Source organism: Drosophila gunungcola, unplaced genomic scaffold, assembly GCF_025200985.1.
Source record: "Drosophila gunungcola strain Sukarami unplaced genomic scaffold, Dgunungcola_SK_2 000074F, whole genome shotgun sequence".
NCBI classification, from domain to species: Eukaryota; Metazoa; Arthropoda; class Insecta; order Diptera; family Drosophilidae; genus Drosophila; species Drosophila gunungcola.
In genome coordinates this window covers 288,526-310,491 of record NW_026453237.1, presented here as the reverse complement: position 1 = coordinate 310,491, position 21,966 = coordinate 288,526, and the positions used below count along the sequence as shown (strand labels likewise).

At 41.4% G+C, this 21,966-nt stretch overlaps 2 protein-coding genes across 2 annotated transcripts; both read left to right on the top strand.

The window, feature by feature from the left end:
- The first annotated feature begins 578 nt into the window (after window positions 1-578).
- Window positions 579-16,273, top strand: LOC128264554 (cubilin homolog). Its single transcript, XM_053000094.1, has 15 exons — window positions 579-737; window positions 858-1,142; window positions 1,918-2,089; window positions 2,180-2,935; window positions 3,717-4,469; window positions 4,846-5,559; window positions 6,797-8,518; window positions 8,575-8,737; window positions 8,898-9,268; window positions 9,339-9,999; window positions 10,157-12,408; window positions 12,612-13,088; window positions 13,186-14,952; window positions 15,100-15,745; window positions 15,810-16,273. The coding sequence occupies exons 1-15, from the start codon at window positions 646-648 to the stop codon at window positions 16,055-16,057; spliced, it is 11,079 nt and encodes a 3,692-aa protein (XP_052856054.1). The 5' UTR covers window positions 579-645; the 3' UTR covers window positions 16,058-16,273.
- A 3,074-nt stretch (window positions 16,274-19,347) lies between these two features.
- Window positions 19,348-20,785, top strand: LOC128264571 (keratin, type I cytoskeletal 9). Its single transcript, XM_053000126.1, has 2 exons — window positions 19,348-19,477; window positions 19,551-20,785. Exons 1-2 carry the CDS (start codon window positions 19,472-19,474, stop codon window positions 20,586-20,588), a joined length of 1,044 nt encoding a protein of 347 aa, XP_052856086.1. The 5' UTR covers window positions 19,348-19,471; the 3' UTR covers window positions 20,589-20,785.
- The last annotated feature ends 1,181 nt before the right edge of the window (window positions 20,786-21,966 follow it).

Sequence of the window (21,966 nt, the reverse complement as noted above, 5' to 3'; positions counted from 1 at the left end):
GATACATACGCATGTACGTATAAAATTCAATGCGAATCCGCAATGATGAGGACAAATTGTTTACATTTCACTTTTAAAAACCACATTTAATACTAATATTTCGAAAAGCTAATTAAAATAAGTTATAACAATAATGAACAACAACAAGAACAACAAAGAACAGCAAAGAGCAACACAGCTAAAATACTGAAAAATTATATAAAAATACAAACTCTTATCTTTCAACCAAAAAATTCGTGTTTTTATTACAAACAGTGGAGATTTGAGAAAAGGCTGAGATTAGAGCTTTTAACATTATAGTTTCCAACAAATACGCGTTTGCCAATAAATATCAAACTATTTGTTCTTATCAACTTTGTTTTTGGGAAACGCCCCAAAAGTCCGATTTGACTTTAATTAAAATTAGGAGACTTTCTATGACCGATTTCAATGTAAAAGCAGTGGTTACTTGCCAAAATCTAATTAATTATCTATAAAATTCTTATCATCTGCGTTTTTTCGAAACGCCCCCGCTCCGTAAATTTTAATTTAGAATAATATCCGAAAAGAGCTCAGTCGATCATAGTTATTTTAACGGACCAGTTTATATTTCCTAGACACTTTTTAATGTTTTTTTTTTAGTGTTTTTGAATTAAATGTGACAAAATGCCAGAAGCTGTGTGGACCAGACTTCAAATGTTTTTGGTCATTTTTCTTATTACGGATACTTTGCCTAATTCCGAATGTTTTGTCAATTCGTAAGAATCCCAGAAAAAAATTTTATACAATTTAAAATTTAAAACTTGCTAAGATATCTTTTAATAAGCTAAACATTATACAAATTTTAAAGACTTCGTTCATTTTGTTGATATTATTAGGCCAAGTATCATAAGCAGAGATGGGAATCTAATTTTCGCGTCCGGAGTAGATCGCAATATCAGTATTCTGTTGTCTGGAAATTCGCGGCTAACCATCAACGAAGAAATCGATGTGCTGGATCTTCTGATGGCCACCGGTGAACCCAAAACCATTGATCCCAAAACTGAATGGAATTCCGTCGAAAAAGTCGTAAGGGATCAGCTAGAGGATCAACTGAATGATTTTCAAATGCTAGCTTTTGGGCCCAAAGGGTTGAGTGCCATGCTGGATAAACTGTTAAACAGGTAAACATTTTTAGAATCCTTATAAGGATTACGTATACGTAACATACAAGTTTCGCATAAAAAATGACGATGCGAGTTTGTCTGATACCTTTAAATTTTTATATAATTGAGGAAAATGTAAAAGATAACCGTGTTTAAAGGGTTTCAAAAACACACTTCAAAATGTTGTTGTTCTTAGTTTAAGCAATATTTTCTGTTGTATATTTAGTATATTGTAAATACTGGTTTGCCTACTAGTATACGAAAATTCGTAAAAAAAAATGTTTGAAAACTCTTTCAAGCCAAAGAAGAACACTTGTGACAGAATTTTCGGAAAATTAATTAGCACAATTTTCATATTAGTGAGTTTCAAAAATAATTAAAATAAACGAAGTAAAATAAAAAAAAAATGGAAACCGAAATTTTTTACTACGATTTTGTTTAAAAAGTTCACGGTTTTTTTTTTTTTTTTTTTAATTTTATGAAGTTTTTAAAATTATTTCAATTTTAAAATTAGAATCGTTAGTTAAGGCAGTCAATTTGTCATCTTACACACGTGTACATTTTTTTTTTTGTAAGAACCGATTGGTTCATTAATTTTTGGGTTAGAGTGTTAACCAGCTTAAAAACGAGTGGTTTCGAGGAAAACCCATATCAAAAAAAATATAAATGGGAGTGAGTTCAATGGAGTTTAACTGGAAGTTAATTCGAAACTCATGTAAGCAATTGCCATGAAAAGAGTATTTTGGATACAAGTGATAGCCTTAAAGTTCGTTATTTCTCTCTATCGGGATAGCTCAAGCGTTTCGGAGGCTCTGTTGGAACGCCTCAAGGAGCAGCTTCGGGTGGTGGAGAACTTTTCATATGACATGGCAAATTTAGAGTGTAAAAATGCACCCTGCCAAAATGGAGGAAAATGCGTCAACAATTTCACCTCGTATTATTGCGAATGTCCATCGAACTTCGAGGTGAGTAATCCCTCAAAAAACAAATTTTAACCCAAATGTTGGATTGAGGAGAACTCCCCTTAAATTTCGCATTGCGTGTAATTTTTGTAGGGCACCTTGTGCGAGGTGGACGTTAACGAGTGCGCCCTGTACGAGGGCACCGATCTGGGTTGCCAGAATGGAGCCGAGTGCCACAATCGGCCTGGATCATACAGTTGCCTGTGTGCAGCGGGTTGGCATGGGATGCACTGCACCCAGCGAAGGGCGGACTGTTTGCAGTCGAGTTCCTGGGAACTCTGTGGCCACGGGTCATGCGTACCAAGCTCAGAGGCCACCGGCTACCGTTGCCTCTGCGATCCTGGTTGGACGACCAATGGACTGACCCCCGCCTGTGACCAGGATGTGGACGAGTGCAGCGTTGGGGCATCGGGCCATGCACCCTGCTCCACCAAATGCATCAATCTGCCGGGCAGCTTCACCTGCTCGCCCTGTCCCGTTGGCCTAACCGGAAATGGATGGTCCTGCCAGGACTTGGACGAATGCCAGACGAACAATGGTGGCTGTAGCCTTCATCCCAAGGTCCAATGCATAAACACCTACGGATCGCATCATTGCGGAGAATGTCCGATGGGCTGGACCGGTGATGGGTTGGTGTGCGAACGGATTCCGTCGGAAAATAGTGTTCCGGGTGAAACAAGCTACAGAAGTTGCCCGCCGGAGAACAATCCCTGCCATCCGGTGGCCACTTGTCAGTTGCTTTCCGGATCGGCATCCTGCAGCTGTCCAATGGGCATGATGGGAACGGGTTACGGTCCGAGTGGCTGCCGCAACGAATCGACCACAAATTGTCAACGTCAACCCTGCCTTGTAAGTTTGCCCTCTTAAATATACACACTGATAAAAAAATGGATTAGTAAAAATAATTATTAAAATTAAATATAAAATGATTATATTATATACAAATGTTTTTTCAAATGTTTTAATCAATGTGAAAGATATTAAATTTTAAACAGTTCCTGATTGATTTAAATGCATTTAATTTAATTTTACTTTTATTTTCAAAATAAAACCATTTTTTATATATTAAAATCAATTCCTAACATAGTCAAATAAAAAAATTTTAATATTTTTAAATTTAAAATAACTAAAACCGCAACGCAATGAAAATCAAAGCGAAAAATATTTAAATTGAGTAAAAAAAATTTGGATTTACTACGTTTTTTTTTATCAGTGTATAAAAACCGCTTAGCAGCAACTTTATATTGTAAAAAAAGGTAAGTAGTTAAAAGTAAAGTATTAATATATTTTATGGTCATTATAAATTTATTTTTTCCAGTTTATTGTTATTACTTGAACAATTATTGATTTTAAGAAGTTTTTTATATTTGTTTAGTGTTAAATACCGTATTCTGTCAAGGTTTATAGTTAACTCTATCTTGGTTGAAAATACCACAGATTCACAATTGATAAATAGTTTTTTTTAACGCGTTACATATTTGTGAATTTGTAAATTTTTAAAACACAATATTTACTTGCCTTGCAATATTCTTTATATTCCAATTGGGAATTTTCTTATTGGTTAGCGCTCGATTTAATATTGATCCCATTCGATTGATCCCACTTCGATTGTTTTTCAATAAATACGCAGAATAATGGTATTTGCCGTGAAGGTCCCTCAAACTTTACTTGCTTGTGCCCCCAAGGATTTCGTCCGCCGATATGCGAGCCGGAGTCGAATAAATGCGATCCGAATCCCTGCCAAAACATGGGGATCTGTAGTATTGAAAACACAGTTGCCGATGGCTTTGTGTGCCAGTGTTTTCCGGGCTATATTGGACACCTGTGCTCCATAGAACACAGTGCCTGCAACGACATCCTAAGTGCCGAAAGGGGCAGGTTGAAATATCCACCGAAAGGCGGGCAATACGAACACAATTCGCGGTGTGGCTGGCTAATCCAAACCAATGAATCGTTGGTCCTGAATGTGACCTTTCATAGCTTCGATCTGGAGGACTCAACGGAGTGCCGCTTCGATTGGCTGCAAATTAACGACGGCAAGTCTAAAGAAGACCGACTTATTGGCCGCTATTGTGGAGCCCAGTTTCCAAACAGCGGCAATATTGTGTCCTCCGGGAATCAGTTGTCTTTGCGTTTCCACTCTGACAATGCGACTGCAAAGGAGGGATTTGATCTCACGTGGAACTCGATTGAACCGCAATGCGGTGGCAAGTTGGATGTCGAGGAAAGTGGCACACTCTATTCGCCAGGATCACCGGGAAATTATTTAAAGAGCATGGACTGCCTCTGGCATTTGGTGGCACCAATGACCAAGCGCATCAAGCTCACATTTATAAGTTTTCAACTGGAGGAGCATGATAATTGCAATTTTGACTTTGTCCTGGTGAGTAAGGAATGTTAAGATTACACTCATATCGAAAACAAATAAAAAATTTATAAATTTTAATTTTTTTGTAAGAAAATATTATTGATATAAAGAAATGTTCTTACATATTGTTGTGGTTCTAAAAAAAACTACTGATATTCATCTTAAAATCCGTTTTAAATTTAATCTTAAGGGTTTAAGGAAATTGTTGTGGGATTAAGTACAAATATTCTTGAAAATATGTATATTTTCTGGATTCTAAAAAATGAATGTCGAGTATTATGTTACAAAAAGGTCTTAATACCAAGTTTGACCTTGAGTTTACCAACCAAATAAATAAATATAATTAAGTGGTAATTGTTAATTGTAATTTTAAAAACCACTTGATTTTCAGATCAAAGACAGCATTTCTGGTCGCGAATTGGTCAAATTCTGCAGTAGTGGGCATCCGGAGCCACTGATTTTGCCCACCCACCGGGCGGAAATTGAGTTCCACTCGGATGCGGAGGGTAGCGATGCGGGATTCCGCATTCATTATTCCGCGGTGGATTCTGTGCCCGGCTGCGGTGGCTCCTACACTGCCAAGATGGGTACCATATCGGCATCATCTGCAGTTGGACAGCCAACCAGTGGAGCTTTCTGCGAATACGAGATCCATTTGGCGGCGGGTGAACAGATAGTCATTCAGTTTGTCCACCTGGAGTTGGGCACCCTGGACTGCGTGGAACTGATAGATGAGGATAGTACTGCTCTGAGGGACAAGATCTGCGGATCGGATGCTGCGGTCTCCAATCCACCATCTTTCACCTCGCAGTCAAATCGAGTGATGGTTAAGTTCTATGCCGCCGCAGGCAGCTTCGAGCTAAATTACCGAATGTCCTGTGACTTCACATTGGACAGTAACACAGGTACTTTGACCTCCCCCGGATATCCAAGTCTGACCAGGAGCGATCGCCTGTGCACCTATACGATTAAAACACCCAGCAACACTTTGATCAGCGTGAAGCTGATAGACTTTGAGCTGAAAAGCACCGAGAACGACGATGAAGACTATGAAAATGATCAAGAAGTTAAAAATGATAAAGATTGTTCAACTACTAACTTAAAGGTGAGTTTCATAGCATTCCAAATCCCCAAAAAATAATATTTCGTTAACAAAATATTTTCCCCTTCTTCAGATTTGAATATACACACATACATACATACATACCTCTATTGAAATTTGTGTCCTGAATAGTTTTGTTATTGCTCTAAAGCATTCATATTAATTAATTTGTATTTTGTTACCACTAAAAAAAATTAAAATTCATATAAAGAAATATTTCAAATAACTTCGGAGAATGTATGTATGTATGTATTATAACTGTTTTCACTTAAGAGGCATTTGTTTTCATTTTTAAAACATAAAAAAACAACGCACCGAATTAAATTGTCAGAGCGGCAACTATTTTGTGTAACTCACTTTTTATTACGCCTTTGAAATCGTTTTAATAACTTTTTAAATCCCAAACATACGAAAATTTAATTTAATTCTTTGTCTTTTTGCCGATGAATGAGATAAAATCGAGTTTTCGACTCGAGAGACGGGAGCGGTCAGAGGGAACAATTTCCCCACGAAAAGTTTTCTGTACACCTATAATAACAACACAAACTGATTGAAGTTCCTTTACCTCGAAATATCTTACTTTAAATCCGCTCCTGGATAAAAAAGACATATGAAATGAATGAAGAGAGCTTTTGAGAGAGATAACGGAAATATTTCTCTCGCATTTTTTTCTTGTCTCTTCTAGTCTTTACTTCTCCATTCTTCTTTTTGAATATATATGTACATATGTATGAACACAGGACATTAAGCTTGTAAGCAGCAAAATTATAGTAATTTTATACCCGTCATTCAGGTTACCACTTTATAGAGTCGGCAACTTTTCAACAAATACAATATACTCTTTTACCCTACGAGTAACGGGTATTTAAATTAAGATAAATAAGTACATGAGTAAATCGAAATTTTCACTGCAAACATTAGGAAAATTTAGTACGTACATACATACATTCATACATATGCAGAATAGCGGCAATAATTTGTTCAATTTTACAAATGTACTGATGTACAAGAACATAATGATGTAAACAACTTCCCATTCTTGTTTTAGGTCTTACTAAAGATTAAATACAAAGTTTGAACTAACCAAGGTTCAAGAACTGCCTTTTCTTGATTTGGGTATTATTAATATAAATATATAATGTAATATAATTCTCAATTAAAATATTGGTTAATAAGAAAACGAATTTGGCACCCATAACAGATTTTTTTATCCCTCTTCATAATTTCCTTATTTCTACAGATAATCGATGGGCTGAACCGCCAGATCCTGGGACCCTACTGCAGCAAGAATAAGCCGCAACAGGAGTTTATCAGCCGGACGAATTACCTGCAATACCAACTGACCACAGATGCAGACAGTACGGGTCGTGGCTTCAAGTTCGAGTACGAAGTGTTGTCCACTGGAAGCCGGAAATGCGGCGGAGTGCACACGACGCCTGGCGATCACATCCGTTTGCCAGATAATCCGGATGACTTGTGCTATTGGGTGATACTGGCTCCGCCCAAAAAGGCCATCCGATTGCACTGGAACCGATTGCGATTTGCCAGCCCCTTTGATGACTGTACATTCGGTTCTATAGAGATTTTCGACAGTTTGAATGCCCAGCTTACAGATGCTAAGAACACGTCCCTGGGCAGATTCTGTCACTCCAGATCGATGCCGGATGATCTGGTGAGCCATTCAAACCATCTGGTCATCAAGTACAGCTCGTTTATAAAACTAGGAGAAGACCTTTTCGAGTTGTCTTACTCATTTGAGGATCGTAAAGAGTGCGGTGGACACATTCACGGTTCCAGTGGGGAGCTGAGTTCTCCAGGTTATCCGATGACAAACTATTCTTCCAGCTTGGACTGCGATTGGCACTTGACTGGACCCTTCAACTATCAGCTGGAAATTGAGATCGATTTATTCGATTTGGAGTACTCCCCTAAGTGCACTGGGGATTATCTGGAGGTTAGAAATGGGGGAGGCACAGATTCCCCGCTAATAGGACGCTTCTGTGGGAGGACAATAACCACGCGGATACCCAGTTTCGGCTACGAGTTTCGATTGCTCTTTCATACGGATTCAGCAATCAGTGGGCGTGGCTTCCACCTCCGCTGGCGCCAGATAGCCATCCAATGCGGTGGTCACCTGCCTTCCAACACGGGTGTCATCCTCTCACCCAGATACCCGAATGCGTATCCCGCCCATTTAAACTGCAAGTGGTGGTTGAGCGTGCACCCCGGATCGGGGGTTTCACTGCTCATCGAGGACATTAATATTCTAGGATTCTTTCTGGACCAATGCGTTTTTGAAAGCTTGAAGATCTACTCGGGATTTCAAATGCCCGGCGATCGGCCGGCAAAGACAATCTGCAAACGGACAATGGAACAGATTAATCTGAATACCAGCCAAGCCACCGTGGTCTTCCATTCCGATTCGTATTCACGTTCCCACTCCCACCGCGGATTCCGGATATCATACACACCCAATTGCGTACAAAACCTGACGGCCCCCTTTGGAACCATCGAGAGTGTGAACTACATGGAACTCAATTGGGAGAACATGCTAGTGAATTGCAGATGGACAATTCGGGCTCCCAAGGGCAATCACATTCGCCTGGAAGTCTCCCATTTGCAGCATTTGCCAGGTGTCCCGCCGGTTGGATTGTACATCATAGATGGTCGCGACATCGACACCATCTTGTCCCCCGGTGTGGTTGATTCCAAAGGTGATCTGCTGACCATTGTTCACAATGCCAGCAGCTTGAATTTTCAGTTGGACTACCAAGTGGTTGGCTGTTTGGAGAGCCTTTACGGCGAAAACGGCACTTTCCATTCGCCGAACCACCCGAAAATGTATCCCAACAACATGGAGTGCTACTGGCTAATCGAAGTGGTACGAGAAAAGGCCATCGAGCTTACTATTACCGATTTGGATATCGAGGAGAGCGTCAATTGCACCAAAGATGCGCTGACGGTGAGTTTGGCAATTGTCTATTACCCGAACCACACATAATAATCCATTAAATGTAGGTTTCTGACCATAAAACTGAGATGCTGGCAGACGAGCGTCATTGTGGCTCCAGGGTCAAGTTGGTTCTCACCAGTTCTGGACATAGGATGCACGTACATTTTGTCTCGGACGGTTCGCATAATGGGCGAGGCTTCAACGCCACCTATCGAACAGTGGAAAAAAGTGAGCATAAGGTTGTGGTCTAGAAAAATCCCTATTATCCAAATATCCGATTCGAGGGTTCGAGTGTAGAAATGACTTGATAAGATTTTCGCTTTTAGTGTTTTAGTGCTGTCCAACTTATTAAGGTATTTTCATAATTGCATATTTTTCATTCACGCAGCTTGTGGTGGCAAGATCTCGACCAGGAACAGAGTGATTCAGCTGCTAAGCGACCCAGTCCCCTTTTTAATGGACGCACGATGCGAGTGGCAGGTGGAGGCGCCCCCTCACCACAGTATTGTGTTCGAGGTGCAAAACCTGGATTCAAAAATGTGGGAGCATGGCAACTGCACCTCGAAGTTTATAGAGGCCTTCGATCTCACAGACGACGACACCGAGGATCATATGTTGTTCAAGATATGCAATGGAAGGGATGAATTTAACACATCTATAGTGTCAACTACCAATCGAGCACTGGTGCGATACTTCCTCTATGGCATCTACAAGTTCACCCCATTCCGGCTGCACTTCCACGAGTCCTGTGGTCAGACGGTGCGTTCTCCAGGTTTCCAAATATGTACTCAAGCCGCCCGTAGAGTAAACTATTCTTCGTTTCTTGCAGGTTATCATTAGGGATACGGACTTGAAGTACATTCAGTTGGCACACCAGCCGAAGGAAAACGAGAGCTGTGTGTGGGTGCTGCAAGCCCAGGAGCCAAGCAACCGAATCATTTTTACGCCCACGCATATAAGGTTGCGCGATGACGTCACTCCAACTGAGGACGACTGCGTAAAGATCTACGAGGGTACGGAGGTCGCCGGCACACCAAGTCTCCAATACTGCCGCTCCCACCCGCCGGCCTTTTACTCCGAAGGCCAGGCACTGACCATTAATGTGCCCCTCCAGTTGGTGGACGAGTTCGAGGCTAACTTCATGATCATGGACGCGACATGTGGCAGCGTATACACCGCCATTAGCGGTCGTTTCAGTTCGCCGCACTACCCCGACTCGTATCCCCCAGACATTGAGTGCATCTGGGAGCTAAAGGCCAGCCAGGGCAATGCCCTCAGTCTCACCTTGGAATCGATGAGAATTGAGGAATCGGAGGGCTGCAATCGGGATTATCTGGAGGTGCGCGAGGGTTCGGCGAGGGGAAACCTTATAGGAGTTTACTGTGGCTCCCAGGTGCCCAGTACGATACACTCGCGCAGTTCCATCTGGATGAAATTCAAGAGCGATGATGCCAATGAGAACGCGGGATTCATTGCCTTTTACAACTATGGTGAGTATATTTATACACAAAAAATTCAAATAAAATTAAAAAAAAGAAAAAAAAAAGAAAAAAAAGAAAAAAAAAGAAAAAAAAGAAAAAAAAAAGAAAAAAAAGAAAAAAGAAAAAAAAAAGAAAAAAAAACAACTCAAATAACCACCTTTTTTAGAACGCAATAACAATTTGAATGGCGATGATGGCATTGTGGAATCACCCCACTTTCCTAGCAAGTTCGATGGCTCGTACTTGTGGCGAATTTCCGTGGACGAGGGCTATTTGGTGGTGGTAACAGTGCTCCACCTTAAGGATGTAGACCAACCGCATTTACGCTTCTACGACGGCTTTTCGGCTGATTCAGATCAAATCGAAGTCACAGATCCCGAAGGGCCCATCCAATCGAGCGGAAATGTGATATGTATCACCGCCAACGGCGCACCATTCCGCCTAAGATGGCACCAGTTGTCCACGAAAGTGCTGCACTCGGAAACGAGTATCTGTGCAAACAAGCTGCTAATTATTGACCAAACGGCCATCGATTTGCACTCGCCGGGCTATCCGAATGGCTACGAACATGACTTGAGCTGTAGTTGCATTTTGAAACCCCTAAATCCGGCCGAACATGCGATTATAAAGCTGGTTAAAGTTGATCTGGAGGTGTTCAGTGCTCCCGGGATTGAGTGCTTAGCGGACTACTTAAAGATCTCTAGCAGTAGTGACTTTCACAACTGGTCGGAGTTGAGTACACTATGCTCTTTTCCCAGTGAATCCAGTAATATAAGCTTCCACGGAAAGCCCTATCTTCGGGTGGAGTTCAATTCGGATGCATCATTTAATCAGACCGGTTTCAATGCTACGGTGAATACGGCCTGTGGTTCGCATATAAAGTCCGTGGAAGGGCGGGTCAACATTACGGAGGTCCTGCAGATCAAAGATGTCCAGGGGAGCAGCCAGGAGTGTGAGTGGACCTTGGAGGTGCGGCAGGGCAGGAGAATCAAGATCGACTTTCCCGAATCACAGTTTCAGAACAGTGGTGGTGATTTCAATCACTGTGATAATTTCCTTGTCCTACACAATGGACTCGATCAAGACTCGCCCGTTTTGGGCAGCGGCAAATACTGTGACAATAATATTCAGGGTGTCCTGGAAACCTCTTCGAATAGGGCCTATGTGAAATTACAGTACGTGGGCACACCCCGTTTTCGAGTGACCTTCCGTTTCGAGGAAGTGGATCTGGGCTGTTCCGCCGGAATCGAACTATCCGCTGACGGAGGCGAAGAGTTCATCAGCTCACCTGCGTACCCCGATATCCCTAAACCGCATACCGAATGCATGTGGACTGTGAGAGCTCCGATACAGCATCGCATTGTGTTGAACTTTGAGGATAAATTCGATCTGGACTCGAAGGATTCCGATTGCCTGGACGAATACGTGCAGGTGTTCGATGGCCGCACGACGTTAAGTCGACAGATTGGTCGATTTTGCGGCAATCGCAAGCCGGACACCATCTACTCCTCCGGCAATCAGCTGAAAATCCTCTACTACACGGATATTTTAAATCCGCATATGGGCTTCAAGGCCAGTTTGAGATTGGCCCGTTGCGGTGGCTCCTATCACAGTCCCGATGGGGTCATAACCTCTCCGCCGCCCAATCTCCTGCTGACCGACAGCGACGAAGTGGGGGAGTGTGTGTACACCATCAACCTGGAGAGCGACCACCATATCGAGCTGAACATTGAGTATCTCGAGATCCCCGAAGAGAAGAATGGCGGGTGCTCCATGGATAACCATCTGCTGCTTGAGGGCGCGAACAGAACAATTTGCGGACACACTCCTCAACACCTGTATACCGATAGCAACATGATCGTGATCCGATACCGTTATCAGAAGGGCACTATGCCGGAGGGTCAGGGATTCCGTTTCCGCTACAAGTCAGTGCGTTCCCGCTGCAGTGAGACCATCGTGGCCAGTCAGGGCGTTCTTATATCACCCGACTATCCCGAAGGTCCCGACAGAGTAAAGTTCTGTGACTGGCACTTGGAGGTACCCAAGGGCCAACGAGTGCGCCTGGAAGTTCTAGACTTTAACATGAAGGAGAGGCCGAAAACCTATGCGTACCTCGGGAGATACCTTGAAATTGCCAACGATCGCGATATGCTCTCGATTATATGGAACAGCGACAGTCATCCGCCTGCGGTTATTGAGTCCTACCAAAATACAATGAGCATCAAAACCCTTATATTGCCCCTAGCTAATCAGAGAATAAAGATGCGCTTCAGTGCTTTCGGGACCAGTTCGTGCCAGCTGCTCGAGATCGAGCAAGATCAGGTCAAGGAGCTGGCCTTTCAAGGTGTCAATCTCACTCAGCCACTTTTCTGCAGCTATAACATGGAGCCAGCATTGGACAGCACCATCCTGCTTCGGGTAAGTGTTTATAATCTTAGCTTGCATCTATGTATAACAATAATCAAATATTTTACAAAACGACTACCTCTCGATTTCTATGCGTATATGTTAAAAAACAATGAGGCAATGTCTGTGTTTGTCTTTTATTATATTTTTACTCTCAATTTATAATCTCTATTAAGGAACATTTCATGAAATCTCACTTGAACTCCTCTTTTCAGGTGAAACAATTCGACCATAACCATTCGATAGATTGGTTTCGATTTGGCTGCTTTATATCAGCGCCGCTCCGGATAATCGAGATGGATGGGTCGGAATGGCTGGAAAAGTTTATCCTCTGTGCCTTTAAGTCCCCCACGGCGAGCCAGAACCCTCCCTCTCTTCGAGTGCCGTTCCCCATTCAAGTGAAAGTCAGTGTCGACGACCATCAATCCTTGCAGAATCTAGTATTGGAATATAGCATGCAAGCCTGCGGTGGAGTGATAACCCTCGAAGTGGGTCAGCAAATGACGATTGAACAGCCATCGGGAATGGATGCGATTCAGGGAGCCGTAGACTGTGCTTGGCTCATTCGTCCACCAATTGGCGCATACGTTTACCATGATATCCTGTTGGAGGTGTTGCTGCAGGTCAGCCTGCCCACTTCGCCCTCGGCCGTTGGATCAAACGAGACGGATTGTTCTCACCACTACCTCAAAGTAAGAGATTTTTTTTATTTCACTTTTTGGTTTTTATGACACGAGCCATTAATATCATGCCGTTTGTTTATTTTTTGTAATTTTGCCACTATTTCAGATGTACGAGGGACCGCATCAGAGCTCTGAATTGCTAGGAACATTCTGCAACCAGACATACGCTCTAAAAACGGAGATATATAACGGTATCTTCTTGGAATACCACTCGGATTACTTCACCCCCAATGCCACGTTCAATGTGACCATTACGTTCGGATCGGTATGCGGTGGCAAGGTTACCCCACCATACCGCGACATCAATTTTCGTGATCAGTACAAAAATAACGTGGAGTGCATCTGGGAGGTCGAGGCGGAGTCGGGCTACCACATTGGTCTCACCTTCCACGATCGTTTCTATATCGAGGAGAGCTCCGGCTGCACCAAGGACTATCTGCTCGTTCAGCAACGCAAAGAATCGTCCGGTAATTGGACCGATCTGCAGCGTATTTGTGGTCGATCGCCGCCGGAGATGATCAACACCACAACAACGTATCTGCGACTGATCTTTCGATCCGATGGCAATGTGCTGGGCGATGGTTTTGCGGTCAGGTTCGAGGTAAATTGCGGAGGAGTACTTTACGCCGATGAGAAGGATCAGCAGTTGACCAGTCCATATTACACGAGCAGCGTCAAAGATAAATGGCAATGTAGTTGGACTATAGTACCCAGAAATCCCTCAGTGGGACAAGGGGTCCAGGTCAGCTTCTCACGAAGGCCCGACGTTTGTGAAGTCAACGAACTCACCATGTACATGCGAGATGCCGAGGATAACGTAAAGAACACCACTGTCTGCAATTCACAGAATCAAATTAATAACATTACTAAATACACAGGCAGGGAATCGATTAGTCTTTTTTTTCGTTATGAAAACCTAGAAAATTTTCATGGTTTCATATTGCACTACAGCACTATTCAATGTGGAGGTGTAATCAGCACAGCGGGAGTGATTGAATCCTCCCAAATGCCTGAAAATGATTGTCTCTGGAATTTGACAGCACCCGAAGGTCACAAGATCATTATCAAATTCGAGCTTTTGGATATCAATTCCGATGATGACGCCCGTTGTGTTAACAGTGGCGTCGAGGTGTACGCCGGTTCTATTCCCAAATTCGAAAACAGGCTAGTTCATTTCTGCGGTCGCATAAGCGAGGATCTGCGTATTATCAATATTGCCCAGAATGGGGGTCTCATTCGCAGTTACTCGAGAACCAATAATGTGCCCTCCTTTCGAGTTTTGGTTAACATGGTGCCAAACTGCGATCAGCTTATACAACTGAACGGTTCCTTGAGCTATAACTATGAAAAATTCAAGAACTCGGAAGGTTACGCCTCCAATCTGGATTGCCAAATCGTTTTCCGAGTCAACAATGATCAGCAAATCGGTCTACAGTTCAACAGCTTTCACGTTCAGCAGTCGGCGAACTGCAACAAAGATTATGTGGAATTGCGCGATGGCAGCGGACCTTTTGCCGATATCATTGGACGTTTCTGCGGTCAAGATCTGCCGCCCAGGCTTAACACCACGCGGAATAACATCTTCCTGCGCTTCGTCACCGATGCCCAAGTGAACGATTCCGGCTTTAATCTAACAATAACTGCTATACCATGGATTTGCGGTAAACCATACATTCAATTGCACACCGACAGACAGAAAGAAGTCACAATTACCAGTCCGTTGAGACCTCCGGGCGGGAATTACGATAATGCTTGCTACTGGAGAATCATGGGCGAATCGCCGTTAATTGTGAGATTTGTCAAATTTGATCTGCAAGGACCTGATGCCAATGGAAGCTGTGTAGACGAATACCTGAAGATCTACAGCAGACAGGTGAGGATCATTAAAACATATATTTTCAATTGAAGTCTTCCTAACTAATAATAGGGCACATACCAATTTGTGATGGTGGTTTCTTCACTTCACAAAATCATTTTGAGTGGGTCTAATTATGTTTGTTGATACAATCCCGCTTTTTAGGATGCCGGGCTTATGGAATTTGGGTCCTGGCTGTCAATCGATGGAGATAGATCCTCAAAAAATGGAACGGAGCACGTGTACTGTGGTAACATGAAGCCGGACACTTACCACGGCACCGACGAAATGTACATAAGGTATCAGACGAATGGATTGGTCCCCCGATCCGGATTCCAGTTGCAGATCTCCATGTCCTCCATATGCGACCGTGTTTACGGCGGGCTTCAGGGAAGAATTCGGCAGACAGCACATTGTGATATCAACATTCAAGCACCTGTCAATCACACACTGAGTCTCTATATCAACAAACTGCGGCTGGATAGCGTGTACTGCTATAATTACTTATGGATCTATGCCGGCAGATTTAAATTTTTGAAAAAGTTCTGTCCCTATGAGGACGAGGGAAAGGCCCTGTTCAGCCATTCGGATCGACTGACACTGAATGTGAACAAGTACAAAAAAGTAGAAATGATCGACATCACCTATCTGGCTACTCCGGCAGATAAGGAACCCGGCTGCGGAGGGCACTTTTACAACTTCGCCGGCGTCTTTACCAATCCCTATTATCCGGTCAATGTTCGGAATAACTCCGACTGTCGTTGGACCGTCCGTGTGCCGAGCAACAATAAAGTACTTCTTGACTTTAGTTGTGAGTTGAATTTGCCCTAAAACTATAGATTCCAAATCTCATATATTTCTCGTTCTACCTTAAGACATCAATCTTGGCTCGAAGAGCACCTGTCAGACGGACTACCTGCAGATTCTAGAAAAGGAGAATACTGGTGAGGAACATGAGATGCGGCGATTCTGTGGCGAAGACGATCCCAAAATGTACAAGAGCCAGCGCAATGAAGTGGTTGTCCACTTCCACAAGACAGTCAACTTCGATGGCACCGGCTGGGTGATTCGATTCAGTGGAGTATACTCAAATTATCGGATACCCAATGACTTGTTGCCATAAGAAATTCTGCCCACAAAAGGCGGACAAGTATAATTGTATTATACTTGTAAAAATGCAGCTGTTGATAGCTAAAAGGTGCCAAGAGTATATTTTTTCCTTTCAAAACCGATACCAAACGCAACTTCTTTGATAATAAAGAAATGTTAACCTTATCAGTTTCGATAACATACATTTTTAAACTTTTGGTTTTTGAATACTATAGGACCACATTTTTGTTTTTGGATATGATGTTGCCTTTGTTTTGGTTTAAACCCTTTATTATATTATTGCAATGAATGTGTCTAGATAAATTGTAGATTAATATATTTATTATAAATATGTAAACCCAAACCATACTTAGCTAAACTTATTCTTCAGTCTGTCTTCATCGCGTTGGCATGTGAAATGCTATTGCCTAGGGAATTTTTGGGCAAAACACATTTCAATCGACACATTTAAATATATATGACATATCGTAAACCACATTTTTGTGTTGCATAAGCCGATTCCGGTCCACGCGGCGCTGCCCATTGATCAGTTGGTCACTATTTGCACACACCACGTCAAATCGGTCGCATTATAATAATTCCGATTACCATTCATGGAGCTCCGGACTCTGGGAACCCGGCCTGCCCCAACACAAGATGCTTTGACACCCAGCAGACAAACCACACTTGTGGCCCCACTGTAAAAACAATAACAGCGAGGTGATAAAATTCCAATCACCTTAAAATGCACAGTAAAACTTCACTAACGTTGACTGCCCCAGAAAACATTGTTAAAATATTTAGCACCAAACAAATGACCTTAACATTTAATAGACTTTAATTGAAATTCGGAGGAGCAATTTCGCTTATCGAAGTCACTTTTAAAGCTGTCTAAAAGATATTGCAATATTTTTTGAATTTTCCCTTCATATATTCATATATAAATGTATCTAAATTTTTATATGATTTCAAAATTTCTAATTGAATTCTTATATTTTCAATTTGTAATACACTCTTTAAAAAAAAACAAAACTAATGTTGTATATTATGTTAGGCTATGGGCCATAAAAATTGAGGCCATTAAAAAATGTTTGAACAAATGGTCTGCAAGCACATTAATTATACTTGTTGTATGATCGCAATCTTGCACTTTAAATGGCCTTACAAATTTGTAACCATACATTAGGCTTAGTCTATGGCGTATTGATTTTGATTGATTTACAGAAGTTCGACTGTAATTTCGATGTTTATTTTTTCTTTAGCTATTTAAGCGAAACTGAAGCTGAAACTGAAACTAAAACCGAAAAAACGTGCTGGTAACGGGTCATCAGCAAATCGAGAGACCGAGCGATAGAAAGAGATGGCATCTTTTGGGCTGCGCATGCGCAATAGCGCGCATTAAATAATTTATACAAAAATGCACACAAAATTAACAAATTTGAAAACGATGTTGCATGATATAATAATCCGGCTGCCTGGGATTCCGAGATGCCAATCCACGATCCACGACCATTGGCCCTTCCAAGCCCAAAATTTCTGTTGCAATATAAGCACAAACACTGGGAGAAAAAAAAAATAAATACAAATAATAATAATAATAATAATAATAGAAAAATCTTTCACTTGCTTTGTTTGGTAATGGAGATTTAATTTTGCCAAATTTAAATTACAAACATTACAATCATGTACAAATAAGGAATAACATACATTTTAAAAATTTTAGAACACTGAAAAAAACTTTTAAGTTATAAAATAATAAAATAAATAGTTAATATGTGGTAGAGTTAATATAATAGACTACAAGTTCCTGGCAAGAGTTGTGTAAATATGTATTGCAAAATTCAATAGATTAAGATTGTTTAGAGAATGCATTACATAATCTCTTTACAGATTTATATTATTAAACAATATTAAATTGGAATAGGTTGTAAAAGCTTTTAAAATGTTGAAAAAACTATAAAGTTTCTTAATAAATCCACACATTTCTTTTGAGTGTAAGCAGCGGACCGTTCAAATCGATAATCATATGCAAAAAGCCGGTCAGTTTGTTGCGGTGACTTGACCTACGACGCACCTCGTCTCGGGAGCGGAGCGCATCTGTTTAAGCTTTAACTGGTTAAATAGTGTTATCCGCTTGAGTTTGTTATTGTTATTATGTTACTCATATTGCTTTTGTTTTTGTTGTTGTTTTTGTTTCGGTTTTCGGTTGCTTGTCTGCCGGCAATTTGTTTTTGTTGCATATGATTTGGGCAGTTGAAGAAATAGATGAAGACGATCGCGGCCAACAGGGTGTCTTTTTATACCTATTATTTTTGAGTTTTTTTATTTCTTTTTGGAACCAAATCGATACAGAGTATTAAATTTTTAACTTAATGGTTTTTAAATGATATTAACAAAAAACCAATAATTTAATTTTAGTTGTTTTGCAAAACGGTAACCCAAAACTAAACATATATATTTTAATTGTTGTTTATTCGCTACCGATCTATATTATTATTTGTAGAGTTATTATTTTTGGCGCTGGTAATATTTTTAAGCCAATTTATCAATGATCCAAAACTGCACTTCGTAAATTGGCCTCCAATTTCATAGTTAACATACCTCTAAACATGTGTAGATACATTCTCTTATAATAAGCTTTAAAAAAGGTTTATTATTTAATCAAATTAAATTGATGGTAATTTTTAGACCCATTTTTAAGTCAACGATATTCAAGTTTTTTCTTAATATTTGTGGCTACATTTCCCAATAATCTGCTTAATAGAACTTCTTATTAATGATGGTCAATTTGTAGACCCATTTTTATGTCAATTGTGTCCAAGTTTTATTTGACTTGCAAAAAGGTGACCCAAAACTGAATTTCAAATACCAAAAGTTTACTAATCAGATCCCGATTTTAAAGTGGATTTCTTTAAAAGTTTGTTGTTTAATTCTCGTATAACCTGCATTTTTGATTATTGATTAATTGATTGATTTTGGTTAGATTTTTTATAAAATTAGCTATTTTATTGAAAAAAAAATGGATTTAAAGACAAACTTTTGTTCACAAAGAGCTGAGTAATGATGGGATTTGGAGACCTTGATCCATTATCATACATGAAAATTATATTTGTTGTGATGGGCACATTTTTCGTATGACGAGCACCCTGTATCCCAGTCCCATTGAGATCTCAGGTGAGTTACAAGAGCAGCATGGGCAGCATCGGGCAGGTGGTGGTGACTCCACATCGATGGCTCTCCGCCGCTGACGTCACGGGCCATCGCGGCATCGTCATCTAACGGTTTTGTGCTGGTGGATCTCCGGCGGAACTCTTGTATAAAAACGTTGGATCGACTGCAAAGTGGCATCATTCGCTGGCCGGGAACAGTACTACGAACAGGTATCGTCTTCGATTCCACGTTTTTTTTTTTTTGTCAAAACTTAAACCGAGATTTCTAACGCCGGAGAATGAAGGTGAGTAGTTGTGGATTACCGAATGTGGACTGACCGCTGGATATGTGTGCTTAACGGATTAACTTATCACCAGGTCTTCATCTGCCTGCTGGCCACCATTTGTGTCTGCAATGCCACATTCCTGTCCTTTTTGGGTGGAGGTGGAGGTGGCGGTGGAGGAGGAGGTGGCACCAAGACCACCTATAATGTGATAGCCACCCCCACTTCAGGAGGAGGAGCAGGTGGTCATGGAGGTCATGGAGGCGGCGGTGGTCATGGCTATGCCGAGGGACATGGTTATGCCCAGGGTGGTCATGGACACGGTGGCTCCTCGCAGATCATCAAGGTCATTCTGCAGGAGGGTCAGGGATATAGCAATGCTGGAGGATCGGCTGGCGGCATTGTGTCCGCCGGATACAGTCATGGTCATGGTCATGATCATGGTCACGGTTATGCCAGTGGACAGTCCTATGGCCATGATCATGGATCCTATGGCGGCCAGCAGGCCCAGATCTACAAGATCATCGAACAGGCCCCGGCACCAGTTGCAGCTCCTGCTCCCATTCCCATTCCCATTTCCATTCCCATTTCGATTCCGGCTCCTGCCCCACCAGCTGCCCCCATTGCGTATCATGCATCCGGTGGCTCCAATGGCTACTCCTACGGCCAGGGTCACTCGCACTCCCACTCGCACTCCTACGGACAATCGTATGCGGCGGGACATGGCTATGGTGGAGCCGCCTCCTCCTTCGATGCCCAGCAGTTCAATGCCATTCTGCCGCAGATCATCCAGTTGGTGCTGCAGGAGGACTCCCTGGGCGGTGGCATCGGTGGCGGTGGCGCCGATGTGGCTGCCATCAATGGCCAACTGATCAACACATACGGCTCCAAGGGCAAGGCCATCATCATGAAGGCGGATCAGGCGCAGGGAGCCTTCTTCAAGAGCGGTCATGTGGTGCAGCGGGGAACCCTGAAGGTGATGCGTGTCCAGGAGCAGCAGTCCCCGATTGCTAGTGGTGGCTCCAAGGGTGGCTGGAGCTCCGGTGGAGGAGCTCCCTCCGGTGGCTGGAGTTCCGGTGGAGGAGCCCCCTCCGGTGGCTGGAGTTCCGGTGCAGCATCCTCCGCCTGGTAGATGCACTGCATCCGCCGGCCGCCTAGTTAGTTAGACCAAATGAATTGCAATTTTTTTTTCGCTATCCTCTATTCTATCGTTATGTATTTTTTTTCCTAGGCTAATCCTTCACAGTCATTATCAAACAAAAGATAAACAAAACATCCATCATTATTAACTTAAATTATTTGTTAATAAACAATTTGAAATAACATAAAGTGTTTTATTTGTGTACCATAGAATAGGTATCCAAATGGTAAAAATAAAAAAATATAGAATTGCCTACAATAATTTTAAATGTTTAATTACAATTTCAAAGCATTATTTAATATATAATTAGTTAAAAATAATTGTTAAGAAATAATCAAATCAAAGACACTTAAATAACAATGAAATTGAAGTGTATGTTGCCATTTCAAATTTCCCACAATTAATTTGATCTATAGGCTTATCAAAACAATCAATTTCTTTCATTATAAAACCATCATTTTTAATGATTTTTGCAGTTGTCTCAACCGTAATTGTGTGTAAACAAAGAGAGTTCAAAAAATAATACATTTAACATTATTTGTAAACAACTAAAGACCTCAAAAAATGTGAACACCCCACACAACTTCATCACAACCATCGTTATGCTTACCCAATTTCATTTTCAAGGCTGAGAAAATCACAAGAAAAGCGAAGAGGCAGGCCATCTCAGACCTCTTCATCATTAACTTATATTATTTGTTAATAAATAAATGGGCCCAAGCCAAACATATGCAAAACCAGCCACGAAATTTGTAACATGTTATGCGATTACGTCACTTTCACGACTTTCATTGATGATGACGAGTTTGGCCCTCGGCCGGCAACAGTTTAGTTTTGAATTGATTGGCCCCCGGAGGCGTTGCGAAATGCTGAATGCTGAACCCGGGTCCGTGTCCAAATGGTCGAACTCCGATCACCGGACCCAATTCCAGTTCCGAATCCAAGACTCCCAAGCCCCCAGATCACCAAGTCAAAGGTGAAATTACCAAAGACACTGTGGATCAAAAGAGATGGCAACGTGAGGCATTTGGTATTTGAACTCACAAACTTTCACAACGTAATCACTTTGGAATGGTATTACTCAAAATTTAAATTATTATTTTATTATTATTTTCAAGAATTTTTCAATTTTAGATTCATCTATGATATCGGATTATTTTGCCACCCTAAACTGATTAAAGATTGTGATAGATATCTAACTACTAAATTTCAAAAATATATATTTTATATATAAATTAAATGTTAATTTTTAAATATTAAATACAATGCATGTTAAAATGCATTGCATTTAATTATAAACTATTTTAACTAATGTGATAAATTTCAAATAGTTTCTATTTATTTTAAATGAATTTAAATATGGTTTAAA